The following is a 19,021-nucleotide window of genomic DNA, read 5'->3' as shown; positions in this document are numbered from 1 at the left end:
CCACCCCTCTCCTAAAAAAAAACCCATCTTTGACCCTGTGTGTCACCTCCCAAATCCACGCCCATCTTTCCCAGAACTCCACGTTTGAATCCCTCCAATCAGGTTTCTGCCCCTGCCTTGGTATCAAAATAGCTATCAAAGTCACAAATGACATTCTACGTGACCATGACAAAGGTAAATTATCCCTCCTTGTCCTTCTCGACACAGCTGATCACACCATCCTCCTCCAACGCCTCTCCACTGTCGTCCAGCTGGGTGGGACTGCTTGCGCCTGGTTTCATTCTTATTTATCTAATCACAGCCAAAGTTTCACTTGCAATGGCTTCTCTTCCTACTCCCAACCCCGTTACCTCTCATGTCCCCCAAGGATCCCTCTTATTTCTCATCTACATGCTGCCTCTCAGTGACATCATCTAAAATCACGCTAGTTTTCACATGTACGCTGACCTCACCCAACTCTACCTCACCACTACCTCTCTTGACTTCTCCACTGTTGCTAAATCAGACTGTTTATCTGACATCCAGTATGAATGATCAGAAATTTCCTCCAATTTAAATATTGGGAAGACTGGCGCCATTGTTTGCGTTCCCCATTCCAAATGCCATTTGCTAGCTACTAGCTCCATCCCTCTCCCTGGAAACTGTCTAGGGCTAAAGCAGACTTTTTTTCACAACCCTGGTGTCATATCTGACCCCCGAGATGAGCTTCCAATCACGTATATGCACCAAGCCTGCCTTTTTCCACCTCCGTAACAACACCAGACTAGAATAGTTAGGTGCTTGATGGCCATCACAGACACGATAGCCCGAAGGGCCTGTTTCTGTGCTGTATAACTCTATGCCTTTGCCTCAGCTCATTTGTTGCTGAAACCCTCATTCATGCCTTTGTTACCTCTGGACGGATGGTCTCCCACATTCTACCCTCAGTAAACTGAGGTCATCCAAAACTCTGCTGCCCGAGTCCTAACTCAAACCAAGTCCCATTCACTTATCACACCTGTGCTCGCTTCCTGTCAGGCAACGTCTTGATTTTAAAACTCTCAGCCTTGTTTTCAAATCCCTCTATGGCCCCACCCCTCCCTAACACTAATCCTCCTCCAGTCCCACAACCCTCCGAGATATCTGTGTCCAACTAATTCTGACCTCGAACATCCCTCATTTTAATCGCTCACCAATGGTGGCCCAACCTTCAGCTGCCTAGGCCCCAAGCTCTGGAATTCCCTTCCTACATCGCTTCACCTCGCTTTACTCCTTTAAGGCACTCCTTATACCTACCTTTATGACCAAGCTTTTGATCATTTCACCAAAGACCTCTTGATGTGGCTCGGTGTCACATTTTGTTTTATAAGTGCTTCTGTGAAACATCTTGGGACATTTTATGATGTTAAAGGTGCTATATAAGGTGCTTTTTTCTTGAACCTTATTACCTCGTGATTGCCATCGCCTACATGTTCCCCTATGTTTACTTGGTATACAGTGGTAATGTAAGTAACATATGACTTTAACATTTGTGTTTCTCAAAGTTCACATCACTTCAAAAGAATACCTGATGGTGGACCCAATCCTGATGTAATCTGGCTTTGGTATCTAGAATATTCTGCATACACCTTAAAAAAGAAAGACGGTATTCACAAATGAGCATTACATAATTATTCCAGTTTGTAAACTAATACCTGGATCTAATGCCAGAACATAGATCTTTGAGATTGTTAATTTTTTTTTTATATATTCGTTTTTGGGATGTGAGCGTTGCTGACAAGGCCAGCATTTATTGCCCATCCCTAATTGCCCTCAAGATGATGGTGAGCCGCCTTCTGAACCGCTGCAGTCCATGCGATGTAGATGCACCCACAGTGCTTTATTCTATAACAGTTTGAATGAACTGAGGGGCTTGAGGGCAGTTAAGAGTCCACCACATTGCTGTAAAACAGACCAAGTAAAGGTGGCAGATTTCCTCCCCGAAGGACATTAGTGAACCATGATCATTATTAATGAGACCAGCATTTTATTCCAGATTTATTAATTACTTGAATTTAAATTCCCTCAGCTGCTGTGGTGGGATTTGAACTCATGTCTCCAGAGCATTATTCCAGGTCTCCGGACTACTAGTCCAGTAACATTACCACTATGCTACTGTCCCCCTAAATTGAAAACACTGCCAGCTCGAGTATAACCTATTTACAACACAGTATTATACCAAAATCTCGGCACAATTCCCTATCTATAAAGAGCGGCTTCATTAACTTCTTACAGGTCAAGTATTGTCAACCCAATCCTATGGTCCGGGTCATAATAGTAGTAATTTTGTGTGCTTACAGAATGTCTGAACAATCATATTTCATTGGAAAGCCAATTATTATGGTTTTGTTTGATTGAAATACTGGAAAAATCAATACATATCAGGGCAAACCATGTTATTTAAAAGGGAATCAAACTGGAATTTTGTCCATTGTTGTTCTTGTTTTATGTAATTTTAAAAATAATTTTTAACCACACCCAAAGTGAAAATTATACCTTCATTAAAAGTCAACATTTACTCAGTGAAAAGATTAACATTAAACAGTAACATGCACTTATATAGTGCCTTTAACACAGAAAAACATCCCAAGGCACTTTACACAGGTGCAAGCAAAAACAGGAAGGCAAGCAAAAAAAAGGGACTGATTTCTCACTGACTGACCTCACTAGCTATAGCAGGCTGACAGGTATGAATGCCTGATCGTCAACATTTTCATAAAGAACCTCCTGCAAGTGCAAACTTCGACAAAGTGGTGGGATTTAAGGAGGATTTTGAAGGAGAGGGAAGCAGAAAAATGAAGGATTAAGGAAAAGAATTGCAGAGCACGAGACTTAAATGGCCCAAAGCATAGCTGCCAATGCTTAGGGAAAAGCGTGCAGAAAGGGTCAAGAGTCAGAAGGACAGAGTTCAAGAGAGGGGAAGATTTATGGCACTGGAGAAAATCAGAGAGAGAGGAACAGATGAGGCAATGGAAGAATTTAAATGTAAGGATACAAATTTCAAATTTGAGACTTTAGGGAACCAGGTTTCAGTCAGGTATTGGTGCTTCAAGCTTCCTTTATCATTTCTCCAACTTTCCTTAATTGATTAGACTCAGATCATTAGCATGGCTAGAGTCTGGCACTACTAGCTTGTTCCACTTGAACATCCAAGTAGGTAAATCTTTCCCAAACTCCACATTTAAATCTCACCAATCAGGTTTCCGCCCTGTCACAGTACCAAAACAGCTCTTATCAAAGCCATAAAACATCCTATGTGACTGTGATGAAGGTGAATTTTCCCTGCTCATCCTTCGCGACCTGTCTGTGGCCTTTGACAAGGTTGTCCACACCATCCTCCTCCAATACCTCTCCAAAGTCATCTAGCTGGATGGGACTGTTTTCACCTGGTTCCATTCCTATCTATCTTATCGTAGACAGAGTATCACTTGCAATGGCTTCTCTTCCTGCTCCCATACCTTGACCTCTAGTATCCCCCAAGGATCTATCCACGGTGCCTCCTTTTTCTCATCTACATTCTGCCCCTCAGCGACATCATCCAAAAGCACAGTGTTAGTTTTCACATGTATGTTGACGACACCCAGCTCTACCTCACCACCACCTCTCTCAACTCCTCCACTGTTGCTAAATTATCACACAGCTTATCCAATATCCAGTACTGGATTAGCAGAAATTTCCTCCAATTAAATACTGGGAAGCCTGAAGTGAATGTTGCCAGTCCCTAGTCCAACTCCATTCCCTAGCTACTGAATCCATTCCTCTCCCAGGCAACTGTCTGGGGCTAAACCAGACTGTTCGCACCTTGGTGTCACATTTGACTCCAAGATGAGCTCCGATCTCATATTCACACCATCACCAAGATCACCTCTGTAAGATCACCTGACTTCACCCCCATCTCAGCATCTGCTGAAAGCTTCATTCATGCCCTTTGTGGCCTCTAGACTTGACTATTCCAATGCACTCCTGGCTGGTCTCCCACATTCTACCTTCCATAAACTTGAGGTCATCCAAACTCTGCTGCCCGTGTCTTAACTCACATCAAGTCCCATTCACCGATCACCCCTGTGCTCGCTCACCTACATTGGCTGCCAGTCATACAACATTTTTATTTTAAAATTCTCATCCTTGTTTTCAAATCCCTCTATGGTCTCACCCCTCCCTATTTCTGTAATCTCCTCCAGACCCACAAGCCTCTGAGACATCTGTGCTCCTGTAATTCTGGCTTCATGAGAATCCCTGATTTTAACTGCCCCACCATTGGTGGCTGCGCCTTCAAATGTCTAAGCCCCAAGCTCTGGAATATCGGCCTACACCTCGCAACCTCACTTTCCTCCTTTGAGACACTCCTTAAAACCTACTTCTTTGTCCAAGCTTTTGGCCACCTGACCTAATGTCTTCTTATGTGGCTCACCGTCATACTTTGTTTTATAATGATCCTGTGAAGCACCTTAGGACTTTTATTACAATAAAATTGTCGTTGAGCCAATGGAGGTCCCATCGACTATGCTTCAAAAGTACTTCATTGGCTGTAAAACACTTTGTGATATCCTGATGTCGCGAAAAGCATTCTATAAATGCCAGATTTTGTTTGCATATTATTCTACATGCAAGATTGTGGAATACACCTATTTAAGATTAAATCCAGCATATAACATGTGTAGCAGTATTCCTTTCACTTTAGTATAATTTATAAAATCCCATTTATAACTAACTGGGATGGTTTCAGTCAGGTATTATTGCTTCAAGCTTCTTTTATCATTTATCCAACTTTCCTTAACAGATTAGATTCAGTTCATTAATATGGCTACAGTCTGGCACTGTTAGCTTGTTTCACATCTTGAACATCCAAGTAGGTAAATGATCGAGGCCCCTTACTGGATCTCTCCTTAACACCATCCAACTGGCATGAGTCCTAAAGTAAGTACTCAGGAACAATTTGATTTCAGGGTGTATTTTTTTTTTTTACCTCCAATTTCTTTCTCACTTTATTCTGGAAGCAATGGCATAAAAGGAAGTAGCTCCACAGGTAGCAGTAGCCATCTGATAAGTCACAGGTCGTCGTTCTTAATTTGGGAGCTTCAAATGTGAACATTAGTGAGCTATTCAATTGTGGGGCTTTCACAGCCATGTCCAAACTTGTCTTCATCCATCAAACATACATGCAGCTACATAAAGGTTTACTGATTGGTATTAAAAGTGGAAAGCCAAACTGATTTACCTCCTCATTAGCCCATGCGTGTTGAGGCAAGCTCAGCATTCCCACTGCTATCCCAGTTAAGACTGGCTGTCATATTCACTAAGAATTGAATGTGGAATCTACCTGCCATGTATGGCTCTGTATATTTACAGCAAGTGTATTTATAGACCAACCTATTATAGGGACATAAATGTTACTTTCTATTGGGAGACGTCGGCACAACTGGAACGGGGTACTGATGTATGGATCTGACACAATGCAGTAGTAAAACATACATACTTATCTGGACAATTCCTGGGCTTATCCTAAGAAGCAATTTGTTATTTCAGGAAGGATTATCACCCTACAAGGGAGTTCTTATGAGTGTAAGGAATTAGGGCACAGAAACCATTGCAAATTGCCACCTTGTGCTTCAATCAAAGGAAGGATAGTCTGTTAACAGGATAGAAGAAGCACTAATGCTGAGAAAAACAGAAGTCATATGGCCACTTTAAAGTACTGTAATACATTTAACTTGTCAAGGTGGTTACCAATGGCATAATATACAACAAACAAATTTACTGGAGAGGTTCTCAACTATTTCCCTAGTAATAAAACTAAACTTTAGCATATCTCAGTAAATCTGACTGTGGATTCTAATCCACACTGCAGCACACGCATTTTACCACATACAAAGCTGACTACACGATCTAACAGGATTCTACTCACCGTTTGAAGCAAGTTTTCACACAATGTTTTTGCTGACGCCAAACCTTCTGGCTTGGGATGACTGTGAAAACAAAAAAAAATGGCTTCCTATGTAAAGAGTAACACATCAAGGATACTGAATATTAATTTTACTTAAGTTTGGAATTTAAAGGCAATCAGTATCTATGGTACTATGTAAGGAGATGCAATAACATTTTATACGGATTTAGAGTAGTAAATAAAGCTCTCTAATAGCTGTGGACAAGCACAGAAATATTTTGAATTTACTTATTACATATCCTCAGGATGGCGCAAAGCACTTCTCAGCTAATTAGTTACTTTTGAAGTGAGTTCAGTGCTATTTTGCAGGCAAATGCAGTAGCCAATTTTATGCACAAGATCCCAGAAATAGCAATGAGATAAATGACCAGGTAATCTTTTTAGTGGAGCAAAACAGAAAATACTCAAAATACTCAGCAGGCCAGGCAGCACCTGTGGAGAGAAAAACAGAGCTAACTTTTCAGATCTGTTTTTCCCTCCACAGATGTTGCTTGACCCGAGTAGTTCCAGCATTTTCTGGTTTCAGATTTCCAGCATCTGCAGTATTTTGTTTTTGTATTCATCTTTCTAGTGGCATTGAATGCGGAATGAATGATGCCCAGGCCACTAGGAAGATTCCCTTCTTTTATTTGAAAGGATGCAGTGGGATCTTTTCCACCCGCCAGAATAAGCAAATGGAACCTCGATTTAACCGCTTACCCAAAAGACAGTAAATCTGTGTGAAGTTGTTTTGAGGTAGTAAATCATTAAGTTTCCAGATTCAATCCCCAGTCTTAGCAGGTGTTAACATGAAGCCACTACAATCTATCCTAGTAGCGCCTGGCTGTGGAAGGGGTGTAGAAAGGGAGTGGGGGAAGCCATTCATGCTAATTCCCTGGAAATGCCGTTGGTTTCCAATCTGTTTTCACCTCAGTGACAGAAGTGTATTGCTAGAAATAACATTCCTTCTACATTCTGTAATATTTAAATCCTAGCATACCATAAAATTAAGCTGCAGTAGAATGGCAGTGATAAATTGCAATGTACTTCTCCTCAGAAGATGCTATCATTGGCCATTTTTCAATTCTAGAATTGTTTTTAAATGATAAAAACTTAGACTCACGTGATATAAATATACATAGGTTCAAATGCCTCCCTTCCAGACGTTGGCTCAATGAACCCTGACCCTTTACCCCGAAGGTGAACTTTGGCTCCTGTTTCATTCTGAATATGGTGCAGAAAAGACCCTCCAGGGCCTTCTACCTTTTCTTTTGCATTGAAATTTGGAGGAGCATGCTCTAGGCCCACAAAGATTTTATCCTGAACAAAATGCATCTGTAAAGAGAAAGAACAGTACATTTCAGCGCACAGTATCAAACTGATCATAAAATACACGTAGCTTCCTCCATCTTACTTAATACATATGGCAAGCATCGAAATTTAACCAGATTTTAGTTAAGAGTACAAAGCTGAAATCATCAAAGCAGCCTTAATGTTTCTACGTGTTCATGTTCTTTTTGGCAAAATCTTCAGGTTTAGTTTAATGGGGGTCTATATAAATTACAATGTACTATAACATGCCAAATAAAACTGTCCTCCAGGAAGCCAAGCGACAGTCAACAGAACAGAGGGATGCAGTGGTGATGAAGGGTACCACTTAGGTCACCCCTCCTGTTAGCCAATCATAGATAATGTTAGCAACATTCACACTTCATATTACTGTACTCTCCTAGTTGAATTATAATAGCTTTCAAGAGCAACAAATTAAGAGGGAAAAATTAAAGCAATAAAGAAACACCAACTGGGCAAAGCATTAACAGATTTGGTGCCATCTCATTCCAAGTATATGACCAAATAGGTCTAAAATAGGGGGCTGAGTTTTATCAGTGCGCTGCACTGGGAAAGCAGTGGCCGTCCGACACGTAAGTGCCACCGCACAGCCCCCGCGATATTACGCGCGGAGGCAGATTTAAACGGTGGGGGGGGGGACGGGCGGAGTAGCCGCCCCCGAAGATGTAGCGGGGCGTCCAGCATCACCACACAGGCGCCATTTTTAAAGGGCTCCAAGCCCTTCAGGTAAATTTAAATATTTGAAGCACTGTAGGAAATATTATTTCAAATAAAAAATTAAAACATGCAGGCCCTTTCCCAACCCCCACAATGGTGTGTTTACTGTCTGTTGTGTTTGTAATGTATTCTACACCCAGCACAAACATTCCCCCCCGTCCTCTCCACTTTTGCCCTTCAACCCCTTCCCACCATCCCCACAACCAATAGGTATACTTTTCTCCACTCCCCCACCCCTCCCACATGGAAAATTTTATTCCTCCCCCCGCCCACCAGTTTCTCACCTCGGAACTCCATACGGAGTTCCAAAGGCGCGCACGTTGCGATCGCCGGCCGTAATATCAGCGTGGGACAGCCGCCACCAGCAGACAAGGCCATTTGCATATTCTTTATGTTAATTTAAATATTTAGATGAAGGCCCCACCACCAAGCGGCAGGGGACCACACCGAGGTTCCCCTGCCGCCGGTAATATGCAGCGGGTCCTTATCGACATCAGATACACCATTGTGGGGGTTGTGAAAGGGCCTGCATGTTATAATTTTTTATTTGAAATTAAAATAGTTCTACAATGCTTCAAATATTCAAATTTATCTGAAGTGAGATGGCACCAAATCTGTTAATGCTTTGCCCCAGTTGGTGTTTCGTTATTGCTTTAACCTTTCCTTGGCGGGCCTCGCCAGGCAGAATTTTACGGGCTCCCCCCTGCCGTGACCCACAGCGTGGAGGGGCTGGTAAAACTCAGCCCAGGATGTCCAAAATATTGCCCAGTCCAGATCTGAACCATGAGCTAGGTTTATCACGTCTAAAAAGCCCCAGTTCTTCTGTTCTTTTGGATTTGTTAATGTGATGTGGACCTAGCTAGCTAGGACAGCATTTATTTCCCATCCCCAATTGCCCTTGAGGAGGTAGTGGTGAGCCACCTTCTTGAACTGCTGCAGTCCATGAGGGGTAGGTACACCCACAGTGCACAGTGTTTGAATACATAGGAACAAAGGAGCAGGAGTAGGCCATTCAGCCCTACTCCGCCATTCAATACGATCATGGCTGATCATCCACTTCTGTGCCCTTTTCCCACACTATCCCCATATCCCTTTATGTCATTTGTATTTAGAAATCTGTCAATCTCTGCTTTAAACATACTCAATGACTGAGCTTCCAAAGTTCTCTGGGGTAGAGAATTCCAAAGATTCACAACCCTCTGAGTAAAGAAATTTCTCCTCATCTCCGCCCTAAGTGGCTTCCCCCTTATTTTGAAATTGTGTCCCTGTTCTAGACTCCCCAACCAAGGGAAACATCCTATCTGCAGCTACCCTTTCATAATTTGTAGGTTTCAATGAGATCACCTCTCATTCTTTGAAACTCTAGAGAATACAGGCCCAGTTTCCGCAATCTCTCTTCATAGGACAGTGCCGCCATCCCAGGAACAAGTTTGGTGAACCTTCGCTGCACTCCTTCTACAATATCCTTCCTAAGCTAAGGGGACCAAAACTGCACACAGTACTCCAGGTGCGACTAACCAAGTTTCCATATAATTGGATCAAGACTCCACTACTCAAATCCTCTTGCGATCAAGGTTAACATACTATTAGCCTTCCTAATTGTTTGCTGCACCTGCAGGTTAGCTTTGTGACTTATTGATGAGGACACTCAGATCCCTCTGTACATCTACACTTTCTAATCTCTTTAACGTTTAAGAAATACTCTGCACATCTATTCCTCCTATCAAAGTGGATAACCTCACATTTTTCACATTATATTCCATCTGCCATGTTCTTGCCCACTCACTAAGTCTGTCCAAATCCCCTTGAAGCCGCTTTGCATCTTCCTCACAACACATTCCCACATAGTTTTGTCTCATCTGCGAACTTGGAAATATTACATTTGATCCCCACATCCAAATCATTGATATATACTGTGAACAGCAGGGGCACAAGTACTGATCCTTGCGATACCCCACTAGTCACAGCCTGCCAATGCGAGAATGACCCGTTTATTCCTACTGTCTGCTTTCTGCCTGTTAATCAACCCTTAATCCATGCCAGTATATTACCTCCTATCCCATGTGCTTTAATTTTGCAAACTAACCTCCTGTGGGGACTTTATCAAATGCCTTGTGAAAATCCAAGTATACTATGTCCACCAACTCCCCTTTACCAATTCTGTTAGTAATATCCTCAAAAACCTCCAACAGGTTCATCAAACATGTTTCCCATTCATAAATCCATGTTGACTATGCCCAATCAGATTATTATCCAAATGTCCAATTATCACAGCCTTTAGAATAGATTCTAGCATTTTCCCTACTACTGATGTACGGCTAATGGGTCTGTTTCCTCTCTCCCTCCCTTGCTAAATAGTGGGGTGGCATTTGCTACCTTCCAATCTGCAGGAACCATTCCAGAATCTATAGAATGGAAGATGATCACCAATGCATCCACTATCTCCATCGCTATCTCTTTCAACACTCTGGGATGTAAAATATCAGGTCCCGGGCACTTATCAACCTTCAGCCCCATTAATTTCTCCAATACAACCTTCTTACAACTACTAATTTCCTTCAATTCCTCATTCGTCCTAGTCCCCTGGATCTCTAATGCTGGGAGATTTCTTGTATCTTCCTCAGTGAAGAAAGACACAAAGTAATCATTCAGCTTCACTGCCATTTCTCTATTCCCCATTATAAATTCTTCTGACTCTGCCTGTAATGGACCCACATTTGTCTTAGCCAAATGTTTCCTTTTTACGTACCTACAGAAACTTTTACAGTCCATTTTTATGTTTTTTGCTAGTTTACATTCATATTCTGTTCTCCCTTTATCTGTTATCAGTTTCCTGGTCTTCCTTCGCTGTATTCTAAAATCCTCCCAATCCTCAGGTTTACTACTATTTCTGGCAACTTTATAGGCCTTTTCTGTTAATCTTATACAATCCTTAACTTCCCTTGTTAGCTTCGGTTGACTGCCTTTTTTTGTGGTTTTTGTGCCTTGAAGGAATGTATAATTGCTGTAAACTATGTAATAATGCTTTAAAGACTATCTATTGCCTATGTACTGTCATACCTTTTAATGTATTTTTCCAAACCATCTCAGCCAATTTGCCCCTCATATCTTCATAATTTCCTTTGTTCAAATTTAACACCCTGGCTTCAGATTGAACTACCTCACTTTCAAACATTATGTCAAATTCTATCATATTATGGTCACTCATCCCTAAAGGTTCTTTTACAAGATTAATTAAAGCTTTCTAATTATGCAATACTAGATCTAAAATAGCCTGTTCTCTAGTCAGCTCCTCAACATACTGCTCTAGAAAGCCATACCTAACACGCTCCAGAAACTCGTTCTCCACAGCATTAGTGCCCATTAGGTTTACCCAGTCTATATGCAGATTGGAGTCACACATAATTACTGTATTACCCATGCTACATGCTTCTCTAATCTCCTGATTAATACCATTCCCCGCACTACCACAACTGTTTGGTGGCCTATAAACAACTTCCACCTATGTTTACTGCCCCTTGCTGTTTCTTAGCTCCACCCAGATTCCACATTTTGTTCTTCTGATCTGAGATCCTCCCTTACTAATGTATTGATCCCATCCCTTATCAGCACACCACCTCCTTTTCCTTTTTGCCTGTCCTTCCCAAATGTCAAATATCCTTGAATATTCAGTTCCCAGTCTTAGTCACCACGTAGCTACGTTTCCGTAATGGCAATTAGATCATACCCATTTACCTCTATTTGTGCCCTTAAATCATCTACCTTGTTGCAAAATTTGCGTGCATTCAGGTAGAGTGCCCTTAACCTTGCCTTCTTGACATTTTCTGCATTCTAAGCCTAGTTGATGTTCATCTTTGTTTCGTCTGCCTTCTAATGTCGCTTGCTACTTTTCTACCTCCTGTTACCAGCTTTACTTCCTTCCAATTTGAGCTACCCCTCAGGTTCCCATCCACTGACAAGCTAGTTTAAACCCTCCCCAACAGCACTAGCAAATCTCCCAGCAAGGATATTAGCTCCGGTCCTGTTAGGGTGTAGCCCGTCCATCTTGTACAGGTCCCACCAGCCCCAGAACCGGTCCCAATGCCTCAGAAATCTGATGCCCTCCCTCCTACACCAATTCTCCAGCAACGTGTTCAATCGATCAATCCTCCTATTCCGATGCACGTGGCTCTGGGAGTAATTTTGAGATTACTGCTCTTGAGGTCCTGCTTTTTAATTTCCTTCCTAACTCCCTAAAATCTGCTTTCAGGACATCATCCCTCTTCTTACTGACGTCATTGGTACCAATGTGGACCATGACCTCAGGCTGTTCACCCTCACCCAGAAGGACGTCCTGCAGCCGCTCTGTGACATCCTTGACCCTGGCACCAGAGAAACAACACACCATCCTGCAATCATGTTTACTGCCGCCGAGATGCCTGAACCCCTGACTATCGAATTATCTACCACTATTGCTCTTCCACTCTTCATCGCCTCCGGTGCAGCTGAGCCACCCATGGTTCCACGGTCTTTGCTCTGGCTGCACTCCCCTGAGGAACCATCGCCCTCACCAGTATCCAAAATGGAAAACTTATTAGCAAGCAAGATAGACTCAGGGGTTCTCTTAGACTGCCTGGCGGGCACCCATTTCCTCTCTGCCTGCATGCTCCTAACCTGTGGATGTGACCACCTCCCTAAACGTGCTATCCATGTAGTCCTCCGCCTCGCGGATGCACAATTGTGACTCCAGCCGACGCTCGAATTCCAAAACCCGGAGCTCAAGCTTATGCAGCTGGTGATACTTCCTGCAGATGTGTTTGTCTAGGACTCATGGCATGTCCATGACTTACCACATACCACAGGATGTACATTCCACTTGGCCGAGTGGAATTAAAGTTTAATAAGTATTTATTACAATTAGAATAAGTAGAATAAACTTACCAGTTACTCACCAATCAGCTTCTTCACTTGTACCAAAGCAAGAGCCAGCTACTGGAGGCTGGAAAATGGTAGAAGAAAGGAGCACCTCCCTCACCAAACTCCCTTGCTCACCAAACTCCCACTTTACACTCTGTGCACTCAAAGCAGCAATCAGTGCAGACGAAGCAGCACTGAGAAAGCCTTGTTCTTATACTTTCTGAAAAACAACTGATTCAAGCTTCTGAAAACTAGTTTAAGCCAGCTCCTCAAGTAACTAACTACAGCTGCTCCCAGACAGCTTGTATACCCATTTTACGGCTGCAATAAAACTTAATTTCTCTTAACGGCACAGTGGCACAATGGTTAACACCGCAGCCTCACAGCTCCAGCAACCCAGGTTCGGTTCTGGGTACTGCCTGTGTGGAGTTTGCAAGTTCTCCCTGTGACCGCACGGGCTTCCTCCAGGTGCTCCAGTTTCCTCCCACATACCAAAGACTTGCGGGTTGATAGGTAAATTGGCCATTGTAAATTGCCCCTAGTGAAGGTAGGTGGTAGGAGAATTTGAGGGAAGGTGGGGATGGGAGAGGGAAATGGGATTAATGTAGGATTAGTATAAATAGGTGGTTGATGGTCAGCGCGGACTCGGTGGGCTGAAAGGCCTGTTTTGGTGCTGTATTTCTCTATGACTAACTCAAGGAGTAATTTTCAGTTAACTGCTAAATTGAAGAAAAACAGCCTTTCGATAGAAATTAACCCTTAAAACTCCTTCTCACCAGACTCAGCAGCTCTCAGTTCAATATGTATACTCAATTTCTTATACAATCTTATTACTCTAACCAGTTCCTACTAGATTTTTGATAGACAAGGGAGTCAACGGTTATGAGTGGCAGACAGGAAAGTGGAGTTGAGACCACCAGATCAGCCATGAACTTATTGAAGGCAGAGCAGGCTCAAAGGGCCGAATGGCCTACTTCTGCTCCCAAGTCCTATGTTCCTGGATACTGCAGTTAATTTTCTGCCCCACTCTGACCCCTACATTGTTTCAATGAAGCTTAATGGAAGCGAGAGAAACAGCACCTCATTTCTCGATTATGCAGTCTACAACCTTCCAAACTCTTCAACAACTTCAGATGATATGCTCCCATTTTTTTCAGACAGCAGGTGCTGGGAAAAGTTCTCCTGTTGCCATTTATACCTCCCCTAACCCACTTGTTGTTTCTTTACTTGTCCCATTATGGTATGAGGATTGCCCTCCACCCTGTCACAGATCTTCCCTTTTGTTCTTTCCTCCACTACTCTTCTCCCTACACCTTCTTTCCTTATCTCTGTACTTGCTTATAAACTGTTAAATCTCTAACTTCTTTCAGTTCTGACAAAAGGTCATTGATGTGAAATGTTTTCCCTCCACAGATGCTCCATGACATGCTGCATCCAGCATTTTCTATTTTCTACCATTGAAGTTTATAGTCCATTATCTGAAAGTTTCACTTTGTGGCTCACAGGACTCCATGAGTGGCAGAGAGGCACACAAGAATGAATTTGGACACTCTTACTCCAAAACAATGCAAGATCAGGTGAAAAGGGACTCACACCAATGCGAGTTTTTCTTTCATAAAGGTGAAGGTACAGTTAAAATCAGGATTAAAAATGAAAACTTGACTGCCGTCAGTTTTAATTTAAATTCAGATTGCTTGAAAAACGTCATTAAATTATTTGATTGCTGAATTCATTCCAATTTTGCTTCCTCCATACCGTTTTTTAAAAATTCAGTTCTTATAGAATTTTTGAAAATCTGAATCTACAAAAGCACAAGTTCCAAATAATAAATGTAACAAGCTGTTTTGCAGTGATTTCAGAAGAATATTAGATTTTATGTGAAAACTGGCAAATCAAAACAAACTAGCTCAAACAAATGCAAATGGAATTTTACTGCAGTAATAATCTTGGTATTGGTTTTAGTTTCTTGGGGGGAAAAGGTGGGACGAACTAGTGAATTTAGATGAAACAGTTTCTTGCACACTCCAACAACAGGGTTAAAAGACAACCTGTTAAAATGAGTTTCTTTTTCAACAACAAAAGATATTGATGTTTACTCAGTACAACTTGATACTTAACTAGTTTGGCAAATGCTTCCTAGATTAAAGACTTGTGCAAATTTCAAATAAACAGGAGACCAGATTGTTCAGTAGTTCCATGTGTGTTGCTCTTTTACCTCTGGGACCTAACTTCAGCTCCAGCCCAGACTGACTCACTGAATGAAAAACTCCAATGTGAAGTGAGTCTGAGCAGTCTCAAACAAATTCCTAATGACTACAGACCCACCACACAAAACTGGAAAACTCCAGCAGATAGGCCACTGGATGGTTAAATCTGGAACTGGAAAATTTCAAATTAACACAATATGAAGTACTCACTGGAGATTGGTGATGGAACATTGAAGTCTCCCATCCAGAGTACATCCTGTGCCCTGGTCACCCTCAGTGCTTCCTCCAAGTGATGTTCAACATGGAGGAGTAGCGATTCATCAGCTGAGGGAAGGTGGTAATCAGTAAGAGGTTTCCTTGCCCATGTTTGACCTAATGCCATGAGACATCATGGGGTCCAGAGTCAATGTTGAAGATTCAATGTTGATAGTGTCCTAGGCCCAACCATCTTCAGCTGCCTCATCAATGACCTTCCCTCCATCAAAAGGTCAGAAGTGGGGATGTTCGCTGATGATTGCACAATGTTCAGCACCATTCATGACTCCTCAGATACTGAAGCAGCCCATGTCTATATGCAGCAAGACCTGGACAACATACAGGCTTGGGCTGATAAGTGGCAAGTAACATTCATGCCACTCAAGTGCCTAGCAATGACCATCTCAAACAAGAGAGAATCTAACCATCTCCCCTTGACATTCAATGGCATTAACATCACTGAATCCCCCACTATCAACATCCTGGGGGGCACCATTGACCAGAAGCTGAACTGGATCACATAAATGCTGTGGCTACAAGAGCAGGTCAGAGGCTGGGAATTCTGCGGCGAGTAACTCACGTCCTGTCTCCCCAATGTCCACCAACTACAAGGCACAAGTCAGGAGTGTGATGGAATACTCTCCACTTCCCTGGATGGGTGCAGCTTCAACATTCAAGAAGCTCTATACCATCCAGGACAAAGCAGCCTGCTTGATTGGCACCCCATCCACCACCTTCAACATGCACAGTTGCAGCAATGTGTACCATTTCAAGGATACAATGCAGAAACTCACCAAGGCTCCTTTGACAGCACCTTCCAAACCCACAACCTCTACCACCAAGAAGGACAAGGGCAGCAGATGCACGGAAACACCATCAATTGCAATTCCCCTCCAAGCGACAGACCATCTTGACTTGTAACCGTTTCGCTGGGTCAAGATCCTGAAACTCCCGGCACAGTGGCGCAGTGGTTAGCACCGCAGCCTCACAGCTCCAGCGACCTGGGTTCAATTCTGGGTACTGCCTGTGTGGAGTTTGCAAGTTCTCCCTGTGTCTGCGTGGGTTTTCGCCGGGTGCTCCAGTTTCCTCCCACAAGCCAAAAGACTTGCAGGTTGGTAGGTAAATTGGCCATTATAAGTTGCCCCTAGTATAGGTAGGTGGTAGGGAAATATAGGGACAGGTGGGGATGTGGTAGGAATATGGGATTAGTGTAGGATTAGTATATATGGGTGGTTGATGGTCGGCACAGACTCGGTGGGCCGAAGGGCCTGTTTCAGTGCTGTATCTCTAAAACTAAAAACTAAAACTTAACAGCACTGTTAGTGTACCTACATGCCACGGACTGCAGCTGTTCAAGGCGGCTGCTCATCACCACATTCTCAAGGGCAATTAAAGATGGGCAATAAATGCTTGCCTAGCCAGCAACGCCCATATATCACGAACGAATAAAAATAAAAATTCCCAGGGCAACTCCCTCCCAACTGTATACCACCGGGCCACCGGCTGTGCTGTGTCTGTCCTGCTGGTGGAACAGGACATGCCCAAGGAGGGTGATGATGGTGTCTGGGATATTGGCTATAAACTATGACTCAGTGACTATCACTATGTCAGGCTGTTGCTAACTAGTCTGTGGGACAGCTCTCCCAATTTTGGCTCAAGCACCCAGATGATAATAAGCAGGGCTTCGCAGGATTGGGTGTGCTACTGTCATTTGCGGTTCCTAAGTTGATGCCAGGGCATTGAAAGAAAGGCAAGGGAATACACAATAAACGGGAAGATATTAAGAGGGGTAGAGGAAGTGAGTGACCTTGGAGTGCATGTCCACAGGTCCATGAAGGTAGCAAGACAGGTAAATAAAGTGAGGAAGGCATATGGAATGCTGGAACTGTGTAAAATGCTGGTTAGGCCACAGCTGGAGTTCTACGTACAGTTCTGGTCACCACATTACAGAAAAGACATAATTGCTCTGGACAGAGTACAGAGGAGATTTACAAGAATGTTGTTAGAACTTGAAAATTGCAGCTATGAGTAAAGATTGGATAGGCTAAGGTTGTTTCCCTTAGAACAGAGGAGGCTGAGGGGTGACTTAATTGAGATGTTAACAATTAAGAGGGGCCTAGGTAGAGTAGACGGGAAGGACCTGTTTTCCCTCGCAGAGAGGTTAATTACCAGGGGACACAGATTTAAGGTTATTGGTAGAAGGATCAGAGGGGACATGAGGAAAAACTTTTTCACCCAGAGGGCGGTGGGTGATTGGAATTCACTGCCTGGATCGGGGTTGAGGCAGAAACCCTCAATTCATTTAAAAGGTCCTGCACCTGAAGTGCTGTAACCTACAAGGCTACGGACCAGGAGCTGGAAGGTGGGATTAGACTGGGCGGCTAGTTTTTTCAGCCGGAGCAGACATGATGGGCTGTGCCATAACTTTTCTATGGTTCGATGATCCGTCCAGTTTTATTCCTTTTTGACTTTTCTGTAGCGGTTTAGTACTACTGAGTGGCTCACTAGGCCATTTCAGAGGGCAGTTAATAGTCACATGTAGGCCTGACCATGTAAGGATGGAAGATTGCAGCCAATCTGTATTCAAAGTGGAAGATATTTCAATGTCCAACAGTGGTTGCCTTCTATTTTTGCACAATTTCTAAAAATGCATCAAAAATACAAATGTAACTTCTGAATAAGGGCAGATTTACAATGCTCATTTACTGTCAGTGTAAAATGATTTCCATTTCTCACAGACACCAAACTTGCCATGTACGTTCAGTGTAAAGTCCTGAACGGACTTTGCAGCAGCACAGACTAAGAATCCTCTGAGAGGGAGTATGTGGGACTGCAGAGTGGTTGTTCAGTGTAATGTCAAACCTGGAAGTGCTCTGGAAGTATGTTGGACCTCGTGCACATGATTTAAACCTACCTGAACTTAATTTAGATGTTTAGAGAGCATAGTTTCTCTCTTCCTTGCCCTCTAAATATTTTAATTTTGAACCTTAAGGATAGAGCAATAATGCATGCAAACACACGCATATGTCAAGGTCTCTCCTGGACAGAATGATTAGCGCTCCAGACAAGCGGGAGCCAAGCTAAGCAAACAGGTTTGACTGGAATCCTACAATATCCAGTTTTAAAATTCTTATCAAAGCAGGCGTAACTATTAGTTCTCCAATTCAATCCAAACAAGAGTATAAAATGCTTAGAAGAATGTATTTTAAATAAAGTAACTGACTTCTAAAATCTCGATTGTCTTTTCATACATCTGGCATTGGACTAATATTGCAGAATTATTATACTACCACAAGAAGATAAAGCCAATGAAAGTAAATTACCACACTGCTATTCTATGCTTCAATCAAGTATTTATCGAAGTCTGTTGATAGGTAGCTCTGTTTGCAAATACTTCTGTACTAATATTAAGCAACATAACAAGAGGCATTTTAGAAAGCACGTACACATCCTAATACTAATATTCTGTTTAACCTAAATCATACATACCCCTGGCTGTAACTGGGGCAAAGAGTTGTATGGAGAGTTCTGTGCAGTCATAGGACTGCTCCTTGCAGTAGATGTCACTACAGGTGGAAGTGGTTGTTTGATGGCTTCTTTAGCTAATGCTTCACCAATAATCTCTTTGATCCTGTTTACAGCCCCTAAGATGAAA

At 42.7% G+C, this 19,021-nt stretch overlaps 1 protein-coding gene across 1 annotated transcript in view; it reads right to left on the bottom strand.

Moving 5' to 3' along the window:
* LOC137369010 (KH homology domain-containing protein 4-like) overlaps positions 1-19,021 on the bottom strand; it is a 67,832-nt gene that overhangs the window by 29,849 nt on the left and 18,962 nt on the right. Inside the window, exons 6-9 of the mRNA XM_068029486.1 lie at positions 18,856-19,010; positions 7,065-7,276; positions 5,924-5,984; positions 1,547-1,607 (exon numbers count right to left, since the gene is read on the bottom strand). Coding sequence (XP_067885587.1) covers positions 1,547-1,607; positions 5,924-5,984; positions 7,065-7,276; positions 18,856-19,010 — 489 coding nt within the window. The remainder of the gene's footprint in view (positions 1-1,546; positions 1,608-5,923; positions 5,985-7,064; positions 7,277-18,855; positions 19,011-19,021) is intronic.

The sequence above is a fragment of the Heterodontus francisci genome, chromosome 4 (genome assembly GCF_036365525.1).
Source record: "Heterodontus francisci isolate sHetFra1 chromosome 4, sHetFra1.hap1, whole genome shotgun sequence".
NCBI lineage: Eukaryota > Metazoa > Chordata > Chondrichthyes > Heterodontiformes > Heterodontidae > Heterodontus > Heterodontus francisci.
This window is presented reverse-complemented; position numbering and strand designations above follow the sequence as displayed.